Source organism: Globicephala melas, chromosome 9 (assembly GCF_963455315.2).
Source record: "Globicephala melas chromosome 9, mGloMel1.2, whole genome shotgun sequence".
Lineage (NCBI taxonomy): Eukaryota > Metazoa > Chordata > Mammalia > Artiodactyla > Delphinidae > Globicephala > Globicephala melas.
The window spans coordinates 104,806,768-104,824,274 of record NC_083322.1 but is presented as its reverse complement, the minus strand read 5'-3'; the positions used below and the strand labels follow the sequence as shown (position 1 = coordinate 104,824,274).

The following is a 17,507-nucleotide window of genomic DNA, read 5'->3' as shown; positions in this document are numbered from 1 at the left end:
TGAGCCTGCACGCTAGAGCCCATGAGCCACAACTACTGAGCCTACACTCTAGAGCCCATGAGCCACTACTACTAAGCCCATGTGCCACAACTACTGAGCCTGTGCTCTAGAACTCGTGCTCCACAACAAGAGAAGCCAATACAATGAGAAGCCTGCACACTGGAACGAAGAGTAGCCCCCACTTGCCGCAACTAGAGAAAGCCCGTGCACAGCAACAAAGACCCAACACAGCCAAAAATAAATAAAGTAATAAATTAAAAAATAAAAAGCCATCAGACCAAAAAAAAGTGAGGAAATGAACGTGAAGAGAAAAGAAGGGCTGGGAAAGGAAGATAACACGTGAAAGATGGGTTGGCATCCACAGGGAAAAATGAAAACCTCAAAGATGCAGCAGAGGCTGCTTTGGGTACGGCTGGTGATCCATCCCTTCCACGAGGGTCCTGTGATAAGAATGGTGCTGGGGCTCCTAAGAACCTTTCTGGAGCTTCCTTCCGGGCAGGTGTACAGAGCCCCATGGAAGGTTAGGACAGATGTCCAGTGCCTTCAGTAGGACTGCACAGCATCTCCAACAGAGCTCCTGATGAAACACCTGCTGCCTGACCCAAAACATGCCCATTGAAGGAGGACCAGTTGGCATCTGCAGTCAACTGGACAGGTGTGGAATCAACAGCCTCCTGAGAAATGACAGGGCTGAGTAGAAAAGGCAGAGAAACAGCTGTGGGCAGGGCCACAGCCTTGTTAGTCATTGTTAACTATTTTACTCTTAAAAATACGGAAGCCTTCATGAATCTGCTAGTCATCCTTGCTCAGGGGCCGTGCTGATCTTCTCTGTACTGGTCCACTTTTTGTATGTGCACTGCCTCGGTGAGCACTGTTTTGTTTTTACAGGTAATGTCGACTGAGAATGTGGCTCAGTCAGATTCTGAGAATGTGGCTCCAATACTTCGAGCTGTGACAAATTGGATGCAAGTGTTCACAAATGCCCCACGTGGTCAGTACTTTTTTTTTTTTTTATAACAAAACTGCCACAAGTTATCTAATTTTAAACCTTATAACTTCCAGGGAAGAGGGCACAAGCTCAGGTCCAAGGTCACTGACTGGATGGAGTTCATTGGTCTGTCGCTTCTTTCTGTGGAGCAGTGGTTGACTTGACTGAAGCTCCTGTCCTTCCTCCTTTCTCTCATCTTCAGAGGCCAAAGCATAGGACAAACAAGGTAACATCTGGAGTGCTGGGGTGCACCAGAGAGAGGACACCAGTGTCTGGTCTCAGGCTCAGTCCCTTTTGCTCTAACTAGCTTCAGGACAGATGGGAGGCCATTCTGTCCACAGCTCCAGGCCGTGGTTAACTGAAGTGTTAGTTGCCATTTTCCATGTGCTGAAGCTTCCCTTGGGGTGCTGGCTTAGTTTGTTCAGGCTGCTCCAGAATACCAGAGACTGGTTGGCTTATAAATAACAGTTTATTTCTCACAGTTGTGGAGACAGAAGTTCAAGATCAAGGCACCAGCAGATTTGGTATCTGGTGAGAACCACTTCCTGTTCATAGACAGTGTCTCCTCACTGTGTCCTCACATGGCAGAGAGAGGGCAGGGAACCCTCTGGGGTATCTTTTTTTATTTTTTATTTTTTGGCCACACCATGTGCCATGCAGGATCTTAGTTTCCCGACCAGGGATCGAACCCACACACCCTGCAGTGGGACTGTGGAGTCTTAACCACTGGACTGCCAGGGAAGTCCCTGGGCTATCTTTTTTATAACGGGCACTAATCCCAATCATGGGGGTTCCACCGTCATGACTTAATCACTTCTCAAAGACCCCACCTCCTAATACCTGGGGTTAGGTTTCAACATATGAATTGGGGGGGGACATAAATATTCAGCCTATGACATTCTAACCCTGGCCCCCCAAATTAATGTCCTTCTTGCATACAAAATACATCCATTTTATCCCAACAGCTCAAAAGTCTTTGTTCATTCCAGCATCAACTTAAAAGTCTAAAGTCCAAAGCCTCAACTAAATGTCATCCAAGTCAGATATGGGTGAGACCCCAGGTACAATTCCTCCTGAAGCAAATTCCCCTCCAGCTATGAGGCTGTGAAATCAAACACATTAACTGCTTTCAAACATAGCAGCATAGGATAGACATTGCCATTGCAAAAGGGAGAAACAGGGAAGAAAGAAAGGGTAATGAATCACAAATCTAGTGTATTAGATTTTAAATGAGTGACATACAAAATGATTTAACAAAACATCACCTGGTAATTGTAAAGCTGTGAACCATATTCTGCAATTACAGCATAAAATTGTCTGGATTTTTGAGGAAACTCTTTTTCTTTAAGCCTCATGTGATTTCTAAATCCTGTTAAGGAAAAGATTGACTTTGATTAAATAGTTTATCTGGAAACAGTTATAAGATATTTTACATTGATGAAACAAAATTTATATTTTCAGGCAGGACAAAAAAAAAATTTAAGTTCTTTCTGTGTCCATTTGGGCCTTCTCCCTCCCTGCCTAATATGCAGTGTGCATCTGCATTACACATTAACCAGGGCTCCTCAAAGACGGGCGTGAACTTTATATAAATATCAGCATGTCATTTTGACGTATGAGCTTTTGTCTCAAAAATGTATATGTGCCTTCGACTTCTAACAGGTGGAACAGTTCTCAGAACTACTGAGAGTCTGTCTCCTGAGATATAATCCTCAGTTTGCCTTGAATAAAATTCCTCTTTTTCCTTCTTAACCTGATTGTTAATTGAATTTTTGTGGACAACATATATTAATAGAGATTTCTCTAAGCAGGGAAGCTATATCAGATTCTTGGGTGACAATAATTTTAAATGGCAGCATAAGGGGCTCAAAAACGTGTTCCTTCATTGAAACAATCATAAGCTTGCAAAGACTAACAGGACCAACTTTATTGGAATTCTGAAATCTAATCTCAAACTTACAGCAACCAGAGGACTGAAGAAAAGGGCAGATTAGTTTTGGAAAGAGAACAGTGTGGCATTATTGCTCACTTGCCCTACCATCTCCCACTCCCCAGAATGGTGGCAGTGGCTGTGCAGATGGCAGCCAATGTTTCTGGTGCAGATGTTGTGCCAGGGGTCTAATACAGACATTGTTCTTCAACTAGTGTGACTCTGAGTTTTGACCTGCCTAGTGTTCCCCTGATTAGCTGGTGCAGAGGCTGACCTTTGTTTCTACCCACTCCCTTGGGCTAGAACAGTTTTCTGGGAGGCTGCAATGTCTGTTGAAAGATTTCAAGATATAAACTGGCCATGACATCTCTGAGGAAGCCCAAACATTGGACTAACTAGAAAAAAACTTTATAACCCATCTGTCTTAAATATGCTCAAAAACTAAAGGAAACCATGGACAAAGAACTAAAGAAAACCAAAGAAATGAAGTATGAATAAAATGATAATACCAATAGAAAAATTATAAAAGGAACCAAATACAAATTCTGGAGCTGAAAAGTACAATAACTGAAATGAAAAAATTCACTGAAAGGGCTCAACAGCAGATGTGAGTAGGCAAAAGAGAGAATCAATGAACTCAGAGACAGAACAATTGAAATTATCAAGTATGATGATGAGGAGGAGAAAGAATAAAGAAAGTACACAGGGCTTGAGAGACCTGCAAAACAGCCTCAAACTTATCAATGTACAATATGGGAGTCCCAGAAGAAGACAGAGCGAAAGATATCTGAATAAATAATAGCTGAAAACTTCCCAATTTGATGAAAAGCATAAATCTACGCATCCAAGAAGCTCAACAAACTCTAACTAGGATAAACTTAAGGAGACTTATACTAGGACACACTATAATCAGTCAGTCAAAAGTCAAAGACAGATAATTTTTTTTATTTTTTTACATCTTCATTGGAGTATAATTGCTTTATAATGTTGTGTTAGTTTCTACTGTACAACAAAGTAAATCAGCTATATGTATACATATATCCCCATATCCCCTCCCTCTTGAGCCTCCCTCCCACCCTTGGTAGTGTATATATGTCATTGCTACTCTCTCACTTCATCCCAGCTTCCCCTTCCCCACTGTGTCCTCAAGTCCAAGACAGAGAATCTTGAAAAGAGCAAGATAAATACTACTTGTCAAGTACAAGGAATCCTTAATAAGAATATTATCAGATCTCTGAATATTATCAGAAACTATGGAAGCCAGAAGTTGGTGGGATGACATATTTAACATGCTGAAAGGAAAAAAAACCAAAACATGCCAACCAAGAATTCTATATCCACCCAAATTATCTTTCAAAATGAAGAGGAAATTAAGACATTCCCAGAAAACAAAAACTGAAGAAGTTATTGCCAGAATACCTGCCCTACAGTAAATGCTAAAGGGACTCCTTCAGGCTGAAGTGAAAGGGCACTAGAGAGTCAATGTCATCTGGAAAATCAATATCTCCAGTAAAGGCAACTATAAGTTTTAATAAGTAAATATAAAAGCCAGTATTATTGTATTTTTGCTTCGTAACTCTTTATATTTCCTGCGTGATTAAAAAGACAAATGCATAAAAATAATTATAGATCTATGTTAGTGGATACAAAATATGAGGCCACAATCACCCTGATATGAAAAACAGACAAAGATGTCACAAAGAAAGAAAATTACAGGCCAATATCACTGATGAACATAGATGCAAAAATCCTCAACAAAATACTAGCAAACAGAATCCAACAGCACATTAAAAGGATCATACACCATGATCAAGTGGGATTTATCCCAGAGATGCAAGGATTCTTCAATAAATGCAAATCAATCAATGTGATACACCATATTAACAAATCGAAGGAGAAAAACCATATGACCATCTCAATAGATGCACAGAAATCTTTCGACAAAATTCAACACCCATTTATGATAAAAACCCTGCAGAAACTAGGTATAGAGGGAACTTTCCTCAACATATTAAAGGCCATATATGACAAACCCACAGCCAACATCGTCCTCAATGGTGAAAAATGGTTGAAACCATTTCCTGTAAGATCAGGAACAAGACAAGGTTACCCACTCTCACCAATCTTATTCAACATAGTTTCAGAAGTTTTAGCCACAGCAATCAGAGAAGAAAAGGAAATAAAAGGAATCCAAATTGGAAAAGAAGAAGTAAAGCTGTCACTGTTTGCAGATGACATGATACTATACATAGAGAATCCAAAAGATGCTACCAGAAAACTACTAGAGCTAATCAATGAATTTGGTAAAGTAGCAGAATATAAAATTAATGCACAGAAATCTCTGGCATTCCTATACACTAATGATGAAAAATCGAAAATGAAATTAAGAAAACTCTCCCATTTACCACTGCAACAAAAAGAATAAAATATCGAGGAATAAACCTACCTAAGGAGACAAAAGACCTGCATGCAGAAAATTATAAGACACTGATAAAAGAAATTAAAGATAATACAAATAGATGGAGAGATATAAAATGTTCTTGGATTGGAAGAATCAACATTGTGAAAATGACTCTACTACCCAAAGCAATCTACAGATTCAATGCAATCCCTATCAAACTACCACTGGCATTTTTCACAGAGCTAGAACAAAAAATTTCACAATTTGTATGGAAACACAAAAGACCCCGAATAGCCAAAGCAATCTTGAGAACAAAAAATGGAGTTGGAGGAATCAGGCTCCCTGACTTCAGACTATACTACAAAGCTATAGTAATCAAGACAGTATGGTACTGGCACAAAAATAGAAATATAGCTCAATGGAACAGGATAGAAAACCCAGAGATAAACACACGCACCTATGGTCACCTTATCTTTGATAAAAGAGGCAAGAATATACAGTGGAGAAAAGACAGCCTCTTCAATAAGTGGTGCTGGGAAAACTGGACAGGTACATGTAAAAGTATGAGATTAGAACACTCCCTAACACCATACACAAAAATAAGCTCAAAATGGATTAAAGACCTAAATGTAAGGCCAGAAACTATCAAACTCTTAGAGGAAAACATAGGCAGAACACTCTATGACATAAATCACAGCAAGATCCTTTTTGACCCACCTCCTAGAGAAATGGAAATAAAAACAAAAATAAACAAATGGGACCTAATGAAACTTAAAAGCTTTTGCCCAGCAAAGGCAACCATAAACAAGACAAAAAGACAACCCTCAAAATGGAAGAAAATATGTGCAAATGAAGCAACTGACAAAGGATTAATCTCCAAAATTTACAAGCAGCTCATGCAGCTCAATAACAAAAAAACAAACAACTCAATCCAAAAATGGGCACAAGACCTAAACAGACATTTCTCCGAAGAAGATATACAGACTGCCAACAAACACATGAAAGAACGCTCAACATCATTAATCATTAGAGAAATGCAAAGCAAAACTACAATGAGATATCATCTCACACCAGTCAGAATGGGCATCATCAAAAAATCTAGAAACAATAAATGCTGGAGAGGGTATGGAGAAAAGGCAACACTCTTGCACTGCTGGTGGGAATGTAAATTGATACAGCCACTATGGAAAACAGTATGGAGGTTCCTTAAAAAACTACAAATAGAACTACCATACGACCCAGCAATCCCACTACTGGGCATATAACCTGAGAAAACCATAATTCAAAAAGAGTCATGTACCAAAATGTTCATTGCAGCTCTATTTACAAAAACCAGGAGATGGAAGCAACCTAAGAGTCCCTCATTGGATGAATGGATAAAGAAGATGTGGCACATATATACAATTTAATATTACTCAGCCATAAAAAGAAATGAAATTGAGTTATTTGTAGTGAGGTGGATGGATCTAGAGTCTGTCATACAGAGTGAAGTAAGTCAGAAAGAGAAAAAGAAATACCGTATGCTAACACATATATATGGAATCTAAGGAAAAAAAAAAAGATCATGAAGAACCTAGGTGTAAGACGTGAATACAGACACACACCTACTAGAGAATGGACTTCAGGATATGGGGAGGGGTAAGGGTGAGCTGTGACAAAGTGAGACAGTGGCATGGACATATATACACTACCAAATGTAAAATAGATAGCTAGTGGGAAGCAACCTCATGGCACAGGGAGATCAGCTCCGTGCTTTGTGACCACCTAGAGGGGTGGGATAGGGAGGGTGGGAAGGAGTGAGACACAAGAGCGAAGAGATATGGGAACATATGTATAACTGATTCACTTTGTTATAAAGCAGAAACTAACACACCATTGTAAAGCAATTATACTCCAATAAAGGTGTTAAAAAAAAGGGTGTAATTTTTGACAACAGCATAAAAGAGGAAGGGATGTAGCTGTATAGGAGCAGAGTATTTATATGCTGTTGAAGTTATGTTGGTACCAATTCAGGCTGTATTTTATGAATTCAGAGTGTTAGTTGTAATCTCCTGGGTAGTCCCCATGAAAACTTCTAAAACATATCCACAAAATGAGAAGAAAATCAAAACAGTACACTACAGGGACGTCCCTGGTGGTCCAGTGGTTAAGACTGTGTGCTTCCATTGCATGGGGTGCAGGTTTGTTCCCTTATCAGGGAACTAGGATCCCACATGCTGTGCAGCACAGCCAAGAAAAAAAAAACACAAAAAATAATTAAACACAAAAGGCAATAATGAATAAAATGAGGACCAAACAAGGTATAAGACAGAGAAAACAATAGGAAAATGGCGGAATTCTTTTCTTATCAGTAATTACTTTACATGTAAATGGATTAAACTCTCCAATCAAAATAAAGACTGCCAGAATGGATTAAAAAAACATGATCCAACTATATGTTGCCTACAGGAGACACATTTTACAACCTAAACTGAAAACTATAAAAGAATGCTGAAAGGTATTTTTTAAAGATGTAAATAAATCAGGATGCTTACTATTGTTAAGATGAGAATACTACCTGAAACTGTCTATAGATTTCAAGCAATCCCTGTCAAATTCCAGCAATGTGGTCCAGGCATAGAGATAGACATATAGACCAATGGGATAGAATTTCACATCCAGAAATAAGCCCATACATCTATGGCTGATTGAATTTTTTGACAAGGGTGTCAAGACCATTCAATGGGGAATACAGTCTTTTCAACAAATGATGCTGAGATAACTGGATGTCCATTTGCTAAAATATGAAGTTGGATCCCTACTTCATGCTATATACAAAAATTAACTCAAAATGGATCAATGAGCTAAATATAAGAGCGAAAATCATACAACTCTCAGAAAAGACATAGAAGTAAATTGTCATGACCGAAAATTTAGTAATGGATTCTTAGATATGACACCATTAAAATTAAAACATTTTGTGCATCAAAGGACATTACTCAAAAAGTGAAAGGGCAACCTACTGAATGAAAGAAAATAGCTGCAAATTATATATCTGAGAGGGGTCTAATATCCAGAATATATTAATATAAAGGACTCTTACAAGTCTAACCACAAAAAGACAAAAGCCCAATCAAATGGGCAAAGGACTAGAAGAGACTTTCTCCAAAGAAGATATATAGATGTCAAACAAGCACATAAAAAGTGGCTCAATATTAGTCAACATCAATCATTAGGGAAATGCAAATCAAAACCACAATGAGACGGCACTTCACATCCACTAGGATGGCTATAATCCTAAAAAATGGAGAATAACAAGTGTCGGTGAGGATGTGTGGAAACTGGGACCATCATACATTGCTGGTGGGAAAGTGAAATGGTGCAGCTTCTCTGGAAAAGAGTTTGGCAATTCCTCCCTAGCAACTTGCTAGTAGGAATATAACACAAAGAATTGAAAAGAGGTACAGTAAGTCCACTACATGTGAACGAGTTCTGTTCTGAGAGCTAGTTCATAAGTCCAATTTTTTCATAAGTCCAAATACTTATAATACTTTTCACACAAAAAATACATAAAAAACAAACAAACACAAAAAATAAAGAAAACATTTTAAATTCTACAGTATAGTGCCTTGAAAAGTACAGTAGTACAACAGCTGGCATACAGGGGCTGGCATCGAGGGAACAGGCAAGAAATAAAGATACTGTCCTACAGTACTCTATACAGTACTGTATAGTACACAAAAGCACAACCACTTATAGAGGATGCACACACATGACAATGTACACCAGACATGTGAACTAAGTTATGTGATTGGACATGTGAACGTACATTCAAATCTTTGGAAGTCCACAACGTGAAGGCTCGTATGTAGAGGACTTACCGTATTCAAACAAGTACATGTATACGCATGTTCATAGAAGCACTATTCAAACAGCCGAAAGGTGGAAGCAGTGGATGCCCATCCAGAGTTGATTGGATAAACAAATTGTGGTCTATTCATACAATGGGATATTATTCATCCACAAAAAGGAATGAAGCACTTATTCATCTACAACATGGGTGAGCCTCAAAAACATGATGCTTAGTGAAAGAAGCCAGACAAAAATGGCCATCCATTGTATGGTTCCGTTTATATGACACATTCAGAGCATGTTAATCCTTAGAAACAGAAGCAGATTGGTGGTTGCCAGGGGATAGGGGAGGGGCAATGGGGAGTGACTGATTAATGGGTGTGGGGTTTCTTTTGGGGTTGATGAAAATGTTTCGGAATTAGAAGTGGTAGTTGTACAACACTGTGAATGCACTCAATGCCACTAAACTGTTCACTTCTAAATGGTTAATTTTATATTATGTGGATTTCACCCCAGTAGATTAAAAAAAAGGATCTGAGGGGCTTCCCTGGTGGCGCAGTGGTTAAGAATCCGCCTGCCAATGCAGGGGACAACAGGTTCCAGCCCTGGTCCGGGAAGGTCCCACATGCCACAGAGCAACTAAGCCCGTGCGCCACAACTACTGAGCCTGCGCTCTAGAGCCCATAAGCCACAACTACTGAGCCCGTGTGCCACAACTATTGAGCCTGCGCTCTAGAGCCGGTGCTCCACAACAAGAAAAGCCACTGCAATGAGAAACCTGCACACCGCAACGAAGAGTAGCCCCTGCTCGCTGCAACTAGAGAAAGCCCATGCACAGCAACGAAGACCCAATGCAGCTGAAAATAAATTAAAAAAAAAAAAGGATCTGAGTCCACTTTAATTCCATTGAAATCATTCACACATCAGTGGTGTCTAAAATGGATCTGGCCCCTTTGTGGGCAAGTGGGCAAGCTTACAGTGGGGAAAGACAAAGAAGAAGTTTGCATGCACTGTGAAGATGTATCTTAAAAGATATCAAAGGAATATAGGGTATTCATTTCCAAAACAAGGAAAATCCTGAGCACAAATAGTTCTACCGTTCACATGGCGTGTTCCTGACACAGGCAGGGAGGTGGAGCCTAAGAAGAGCAGACGTGGATCACTGTACATGGGGCTAGGGTGGAGCTGTGGGAAATCTCATCACAGAGGGTTCATGAGTCAGGGGCGGGCAGCAGCAAGGGGTCGGGGGTGCGGGGGCGGCCCCCTGAGGTTCACAGACTGAAATCAGCAGAGATGAAGACCAGACAGCTGGAAGCAGCAGAGCCAGGCAGCGTGCAGTTCTCGGTAGGAACTGGAATGTTCAAAGTCTAGTCTAGAGGTCTGCTGAGATGGGGTGGGTGCTCAGGGCACTAAGATGCGGCTAAAGGAAGGCTGGTGCAAGCTTCACAGAGCCCTTGGTCCAGGTATCTGCATGCAGTCCCAGCTAAATAGCCCCCAGTGCCATGTAAAACAGCATTTCGTGGTGGAACTGGGTGGAACTCTTTCATGGGCAGTCTACACTTCAGGTTGTCTGCATACCACAGAGCAGGTTTCCGGTGTGCTAGGGTTTGTGATGGGTGATATTTACAGTCAGAAAACTGCAAACTGCATGCTCCATCATTTCTTCAAGAATCCTATGATAAGCCAGAGCCTTTGGTTGTCAAAATCCCATAAGATGAGTCACCCAGATTTAGAAAAGGTCAATTGTATGTGTTTGCAATAAAAATATACAGGATTCTTAACTTCACAGCAACTTCTTTCATTTTAAACTGTGATTCTAAGAGAAATAAAGTACTTGCTAAGTTTTCACAAAGATGCCCATATTACTTTTACGATCAGAAATAAAAGACAAAAAAAAAAAGGAATGGTTCAAGAGCGTGCAGTCGCTTCCAGGCTCCTGTGGCATTTATTACAAATGTGAGTCATTCCACTGTGATGTCTCTCACCACACACATCCTGTGAAATGGCTTCAAGGATCATTATTTAGGAGGACTCACCTAGAAGAAGAAATGTCAGTATAAACACCACACTCGTGACAGTCTTGCATGATCGAGTTAACCTGAAAAGAAGAAGAAGAACAGCAAAAAGAATTTAACAACACACCACCCTTAACCTTTAATTTGAACTTTAACCTCTACAACCAAGTAAAGAAACAGGACTAGGCTGAGTATGTGAGTTAATTTAATTCCTAATCCACTATCTGTGAAATTGAGGGAAAACAGTATTCAGGCTGGTGCATATACATATTCACACATACATACACACCCCTCTCTTTCACACACATTACTGTCATGCTGTTCCATGTTTTTATGCCTATAAATGCTTATAAAGAAGAAAACAGAGGTCTGTTTTCTTAGAGGCCTGCAATGTAGTGTGAGCCAAAGAGAAAAAAGAAAAGTCAGAGTCTGATTTTGTGGAAATTCGGTATTCAGCTAAAGAACTACAACAATGAGCAACTATCTGATAAAATTCTTGAAAGCAATCCTAACCTTCTTTCCCGCTTTTTATTGAAGTACAACATACACACAGAAAAGAGCACAAACCATCACACAGCTCAGTGGACCTTCACAAAATGAACGTATCCATGTAACTTCACCCAGAACAAGGAAAGAGCACGGCGGCTGGTCAGCAGCCCCTCTGGGCCCCCATCAGACCCTGCATTTCCCGCCCCTGAAGGGCACCTCTCTCCCAGGCTCTGTGCCCACTGAGTAGGCTTCCTGGTTGGGAAGAATCGTAAACGGAACATATGTGTGGCTGATCCTCTGAATGTTCGCGAGCCATCCATGGCCTCACGCTGCGTGGCTGGAGCCCCTTCATTCTTATCACTGCAGAGTACCCCACTGTGTGAGTGCACAGACGGGTACCATCCTAATGCTGGTGGGCATTAGGGGCCGTGATGCACAACACCGTTACAGTCTTACGAACGATGCTGCTGTGAGCGCTCTTGTCCGTGGCTTTTGATGAACGCACCGTGTGTATTTCATTTAGGTGAACTCCCAAGAGAGGAACTGCTGGGTGGTAGAGTCTGTGCACAGTCAGCCGCAGTAGATTTTTCCAAAGAGTTTTACAATGTGATCCCAGTTATAACCTTTTCACATCCAACTTTAAAGATTGTTTAAAAAGAAAAAAAAACACAATGGCTAAAATAGGCTAATCTCGTTAAGACAGAAGGCTAGGAGCTTTGGGACAAAGTACTCTAAGGTGGCAGACTGAAATTTCTATTTAAAACGTACGAAAAACTAGGTAAAGATGAATCACTCATTAATTACAGATGGCACCTTGACGTAGCAGGGGAGGCACTGAGTCACAACTTAGGAAAGAGGGCGTTGTTACTGAACGCAAGTCTGTGGGCCCGATGCACAGTGAGGGCAGACGAAACAGAAACGTTGGAGCGTGGAGCAGATAAAGTTTTATTTCAGGGCCGATGAAGGAGACGGGTGGCTCACGCCTTAAAACCCCAGAACTCCCTGAAGCCTTTCAGCAAAGCCCTTTCGTAGGAAAGGGCTGCAGGCTTCCTGGTGTCAGAGCCTTTGTTCTCACAGCTGTCCGGGAAGGTCAGGTCACGATGTTCCTATAAACCTCCATCAAAACAAATGTTATCCTCTGTCCTGCAAGTTTTTATCTAAAGGTGTAATGCTCTTAAAGGTCGTAGACAAGAAAGAGAAAGACAGGCATTAAATTCCTTCTCCATGCGCCCTTGCGGCATCATCACCCCACATCTTACTTGTTCAGGTCCCACGTCTTGACTTTCGCCCTCCGAGGTCCAGGCCATGGCTGAGGGGACGGGGGTCCCTGTGCGGGCCGGTCACCCTGCCAGGGGGCGCTCATCCAGCACACAGTCTGGGTCTTCCTGCCAGTGCCCAGGCCCCGCTGAGGAATCTCAGCTGGCAGTGCCCTCAGGGCCAGGTTCCCAGACCTGCCCAGCCATCATCACTGAGGGAGACAGGTGCCCAGGACCCAGCCGGCCCTCAGCCTCCTCAGGCCACGCAAATGGGGACCAGGTCCCTCGGACCCTTGGAGACGGACGTGTGCCCACAGTCTGGCGGCAACGGCCTGCTGCCCACCCCGCCCCTATGACACTGCTGGACCTGAGTTTCAGCAAATCCCTTGAGCAGTTTGAGTTTGGGGTTTTGACCTGTTATGAGCTAGTTTCCATCAACAGAAAGGCAGAATTCCCTGCTCCAGGCGAATGAAGAATGGCTGAGCAAGGGACCTCAAGTCTGGAAGCTGCTTCATTCATAGTGCTGGACCCTGCTCACGAGAGAGACCGGGCAAGAGGCCACTGACGAATGACCCGAGAGGCTGCAGTTTACAGTCATAATTTCACACTGCTGCCGAAGTGCATTTTTTAAAAAAGAATGTCTTTCTCTTTCAGAACCCTTGTACCCCACTTGCTGTAATTAACCTAAAACCCCAGGCCACAGAAAGTAACATTGCTGTTTAACATTATGCGAACCAGACAGGAAACAGATTTCCTGAATTCGTTTGAGCTAGTTGACCAAATGGACAGATTTACTCCCTCAGGGATCTGCTCCTGAGCTGTACTGTCCATTGGGCTTGTAACCTGACAGCTCCCGAAGCAGCTCAAACCCCGCGGGGAGTATAGACTCAGGACTGTCAGGGAGGAAAACATTTTCCTCTCCCCTCCTAGGTTCCTCTGGCTGGTCTAAGAATTAAATGGACCTGAGACAGATTAAGCAAACACAAGTTTTATAACAGGTACGTGTGAGGGAAGCCAGGAAAACGAAGTCGCTCGCCCAGATGGCTGAGACCCTCACCTCAACTACCATCTTCAGCTAAAGGCAGAAGAGGAGGTCAGGGTTGGGACTTCAGAGGGGAGGGAGGCAGTTCACATGGGGATGGAAAAGCAAGTGTCTGGTACATAAAAGCAGAGACAGTGGGACACAGAGTGGACTCTGATGTCTGGGCCCTGCCAGTCCCCACCCCTTGCCCCAATTCTTTGCAGACATCCCTCCCGGCTGATAGCTCTGTTCCAGGGACGGTCCCTTTATCTCAGTTCTTTACACAACTAAGGGGAAGGTAAAAAGAACCTCCTGAGTCTTCTGTTTCTTCAAAATAATCGGCCTAAATGAGCCCTCATGCCAAAGAGACATATTTTATGGGGGAGGGGGCAAATTTTGTTCCTCTACAGAATGAGCCACCTAATTCCCCCCATATAGAATCTTTAAGTGGCTTATCCATCTACAAAAAGCAATCATGTCTATTGTCCATCCAGGGTGGTGAGAATGTGCTAAAAGCAACAGAGAGGAAGGTCTTCCCAGCCCTCTTCTCCAAACGTGCAGTCTTAAAACCACCTTGAAATCTCACTGGTCACCTGGCGGATCCACTGTCTAAAGAGAGTTACTCAGGTCATGGACCCCTCCCGAGGGACTGGCTTAGTGAAAATTACCACATACCTCATTAACCAAAGGTTAACTAAGCTTTTTGATTAAACCTTAGCTGTTACCATGGGGACGGTTACTTCATTACTCTTTGTTTTGTTTTCCCAGCAGGCAGCTCCAAGGGGGCAGGTGAAGGGTCTTGGGTCTTTGGGCCACCCAAGTGGCCGGGGCTTTCCTGCTGTCTCCTCACGTGCTCTAACTAGAGGAGACAGTTATTAGCTCAAAATGTGTACCCACTAACAGCCTGTGTAGTCAATTCTCACCCAAGGACGTAACAAATGCCCTCTGTGTCCAGAGTCGTAAAGCTCAGCGCTGGACACTGCACACGACAGAGACCGGGCAAGAGGCCACTGACGAATGACCGGAGATGCTGCAGGTTACAATCACATAATTTCACACTGCTGCCAAAGTGACATTAAGAAAGAATGTCTTCTCTTTTATAACCCTTGTCTCCCACTTGCTGTAATTCACCTAAAAACCCTGCCGTAGAAAGAAGACAGCAGTCCACAGAAAGTACTGGGATTCAGAGAAACTTCAGACGCTTTCTCTATAAAGGAGGGTTATTTTCCAGGTGAACAGAGCACATAGGACACGTGACACGTATACCACCAGATCTTACCGAATCCCCCCTGCAAGTATGCACCCGCTGGCATCAGGGTTTTCCTGCTCGGAGAGCACAGTGCTCCTGCCTGGGCCGCTGCTGGCTTCCTCAGAAGGAGCCCTGAAGAGCCAGGCGCTCCACCTCGACCTGGGTCTTCCACTCATTTTCCCCACGAGGAACAAATTGCTGGTAGATGGAATACCGTCCGCTGTCTCTTTGCTACTTGATAGAAAACATGATGCGATCCATAATGCGCTTTGTGTTGGTTTGGGTTTTGTCTTCTTACTTCTCAGGTGGTTGTCCTTCGAGGAGGAAACCGAGTGAACAAACCTTGAGATGCCTCGGGCTCTTCTGTTGCATCACCTTCTGTGACGCATCACAATGGCCCAGCCCCACGCAGCGGGTGCACGCGGCCCCCTCCACCAGCCAGCACACGTCCTGAGTGTACATCACAGTGCTTTACGGCAGCAGCTCCCAAACATACCAGGAAATGCCAGGGTACCCGTACCCACTGTTCTCAATTTTTTTTTATTAATTTTTTTTTCTTTTGGCCATGCCTCACGGCATGTAGGATCTTCATTCCCCAACCAAGGATCGAACCTGTGCCCCCTGCAGTGGAAATGCAGAGTCTTAACCACTGGACTGCCAGGGAAGTCGCCGTACCCACTATTCTGCTACAACAAATCAATGTTTCACTGTGTTTGCTTCAGTACTTTTTAAAATTTATTTTTGCTGCGTTGGGTCTTCGTTGCTGCTCGAGGGCTTTCTCTACTTGTGTCGAGCAGGGACTACTCTTCGTTGTGGTGTGCAGGCTTCTCATTACGGTGGCCTCTTTTGTTGCTGAGCATGGGCTCTAGGCGCTTGGGCTTCAGTAGTTGTGGCATGCAGGCTCAGTAGTTGTGGCTCGTGGGCTCTAGGCACACGGGCTCAGTAGTTGTGGTGCACGGGCTTAGTTGCTCCGCGGCATGTGTGATCTTCCCGGACCAGGGCTGGAACCCATGTCCCCTGCATGGGCAGGCGGATTCCTAACCACTGCCCCACCAGGGAAGCCCTTCAGTACTTTTTTTTAAAAAATAAAATACTAGGGACTTCCCTGGTGGTAAAGTGTTTAGGAATCCGCCTGCCAATTCAGGGAACACGGGTTCCAGCCCTGGTCCGGGAAGATCACACATGCCGCGGAGCAACTAAGCCCGTGCACCACAACTACTGAGCCCGTGTGCCTAGAGCCCGTGCTCCACAACAAGAGAAGTCACCGCAATGAGAAGCCCATGTACCACAACAAGTAGCCCCAGCTCGCGGCAACTAGAGAAAGCCTGCGCACAGCAATGAAGACCCAACACAGCCAAAATTAAATAAATAAATTTATTTTAAAAAAACAAAAAAAAATGTACCTTAACTAAAAAACACTTTAAAACAAAAAACCCAAACATGTAGTAGAACATCAAAAGATTACTGCTAATCACAAAAAACAGACATCTCAAGTTAATGAATTTAGTGCTTTTCTATGTATGGGAAGATGCAAGAGTCTGGGCTCATTGAAATCATTCCTTTGATCTGCACCTCAGCTATCTAGGGCCAGTGTCCTGCTTTTCTCCATCCCAGATCCTCTCCGCAGTAGCCTGATGGTGCGGCAATATTCTTTGTTTACTGGAATGGCTGGCAACATTTTTTGTCCACACATCACAATTCACTCACCCATTTTTTTTTTTTTTTTTTTTTACCCTACGTGGGCCTCTCACTGTTGTGGCCTCTCCCGTTGTGGAGCACAGGCTCTGGACGCGCAGGCTCAGCGGCCATGGCTCACGGGTCCAGCTGCTCTGCGGCATGTGGGATCTTACCAGACCAGGGCATGAACCCGTGTCCCCTGCATTGGCAGGCGGACTCTCAACCACTGAGCCACCAGGGAAGCCCTATTCCGCCATCTTGAAGCTCCTCCTCTGTGGCTCTTTTCTTATGATGGCCCACCTGCTGACATTTGTGACTTCCTATTGTTTTATTCTCCATAGCGCTCGACTGTCCCTTCGTACTTGTTTTTGATTTTTTTCTCTTTTTTGGTTTTTCTGTCTTTGCTATGCTGATTTCAGGGTAAATTTGTAAGTGCTAGTATATAATTCACTGATTTTCTTTTTTTTTGGTTAATTTTTTTGATGTGGACTGTTTTTAGTCTTTATTGAATTTGCTACAATATTGCTACTTTTTAAAATGTGTTTTGGTTTTTTAGCCATGAGGCACATGGAATCTTAACTCCTGGACCAGGGATCGAACCTACACCCTCTGCCTTAGAAGGCAAAGTCTTTACCACTGGACCACCAGGG

At 43.0% G+C, this 17,507-nt stretch overlaps 1 protein-coding gene and 1 non-coding gene across 2 annotated transcripts in view; both read right to left on the bottom strand.

Moving 5' to 3' along the window:
* The window catches only part of SUN3 (Sad1 and UNC84 domain containing 3), a 39,812-nt gene extending 24,456 nt beyond the window's left edge, over positions 1-15,356 (bottom strand). The window contains exons 1-3 of the mRNA XM_060305136.1: positions 15,211-15,356; positions 11,187-11,248; positions 2,254-2,357 (exon numbers count right to left, since the gene is read on the bottom strand). Coding sequence (XP_060161119.1) covers positions 2,254-2,357; positions 11,187-11,248; positions 15,211-15,356 — 312 coding nt within the window. The remainder of the gene's footprint in view (positions 1-2,253; positions 2,358-11,186; positions 11,249-15,210) is intronic.
* LOC115861036 (U6 spliceosomal RNA) lies at positions 766-872 on the bottom strand. The gene has a single exon (XR_004042662.1). It is a non-coding gene; the product is annotated as a U6 spliceosomal RNA (small nuclear RNA).
* Positions 15,357-17,507: the final 2,151 nt, after the last annotated feature.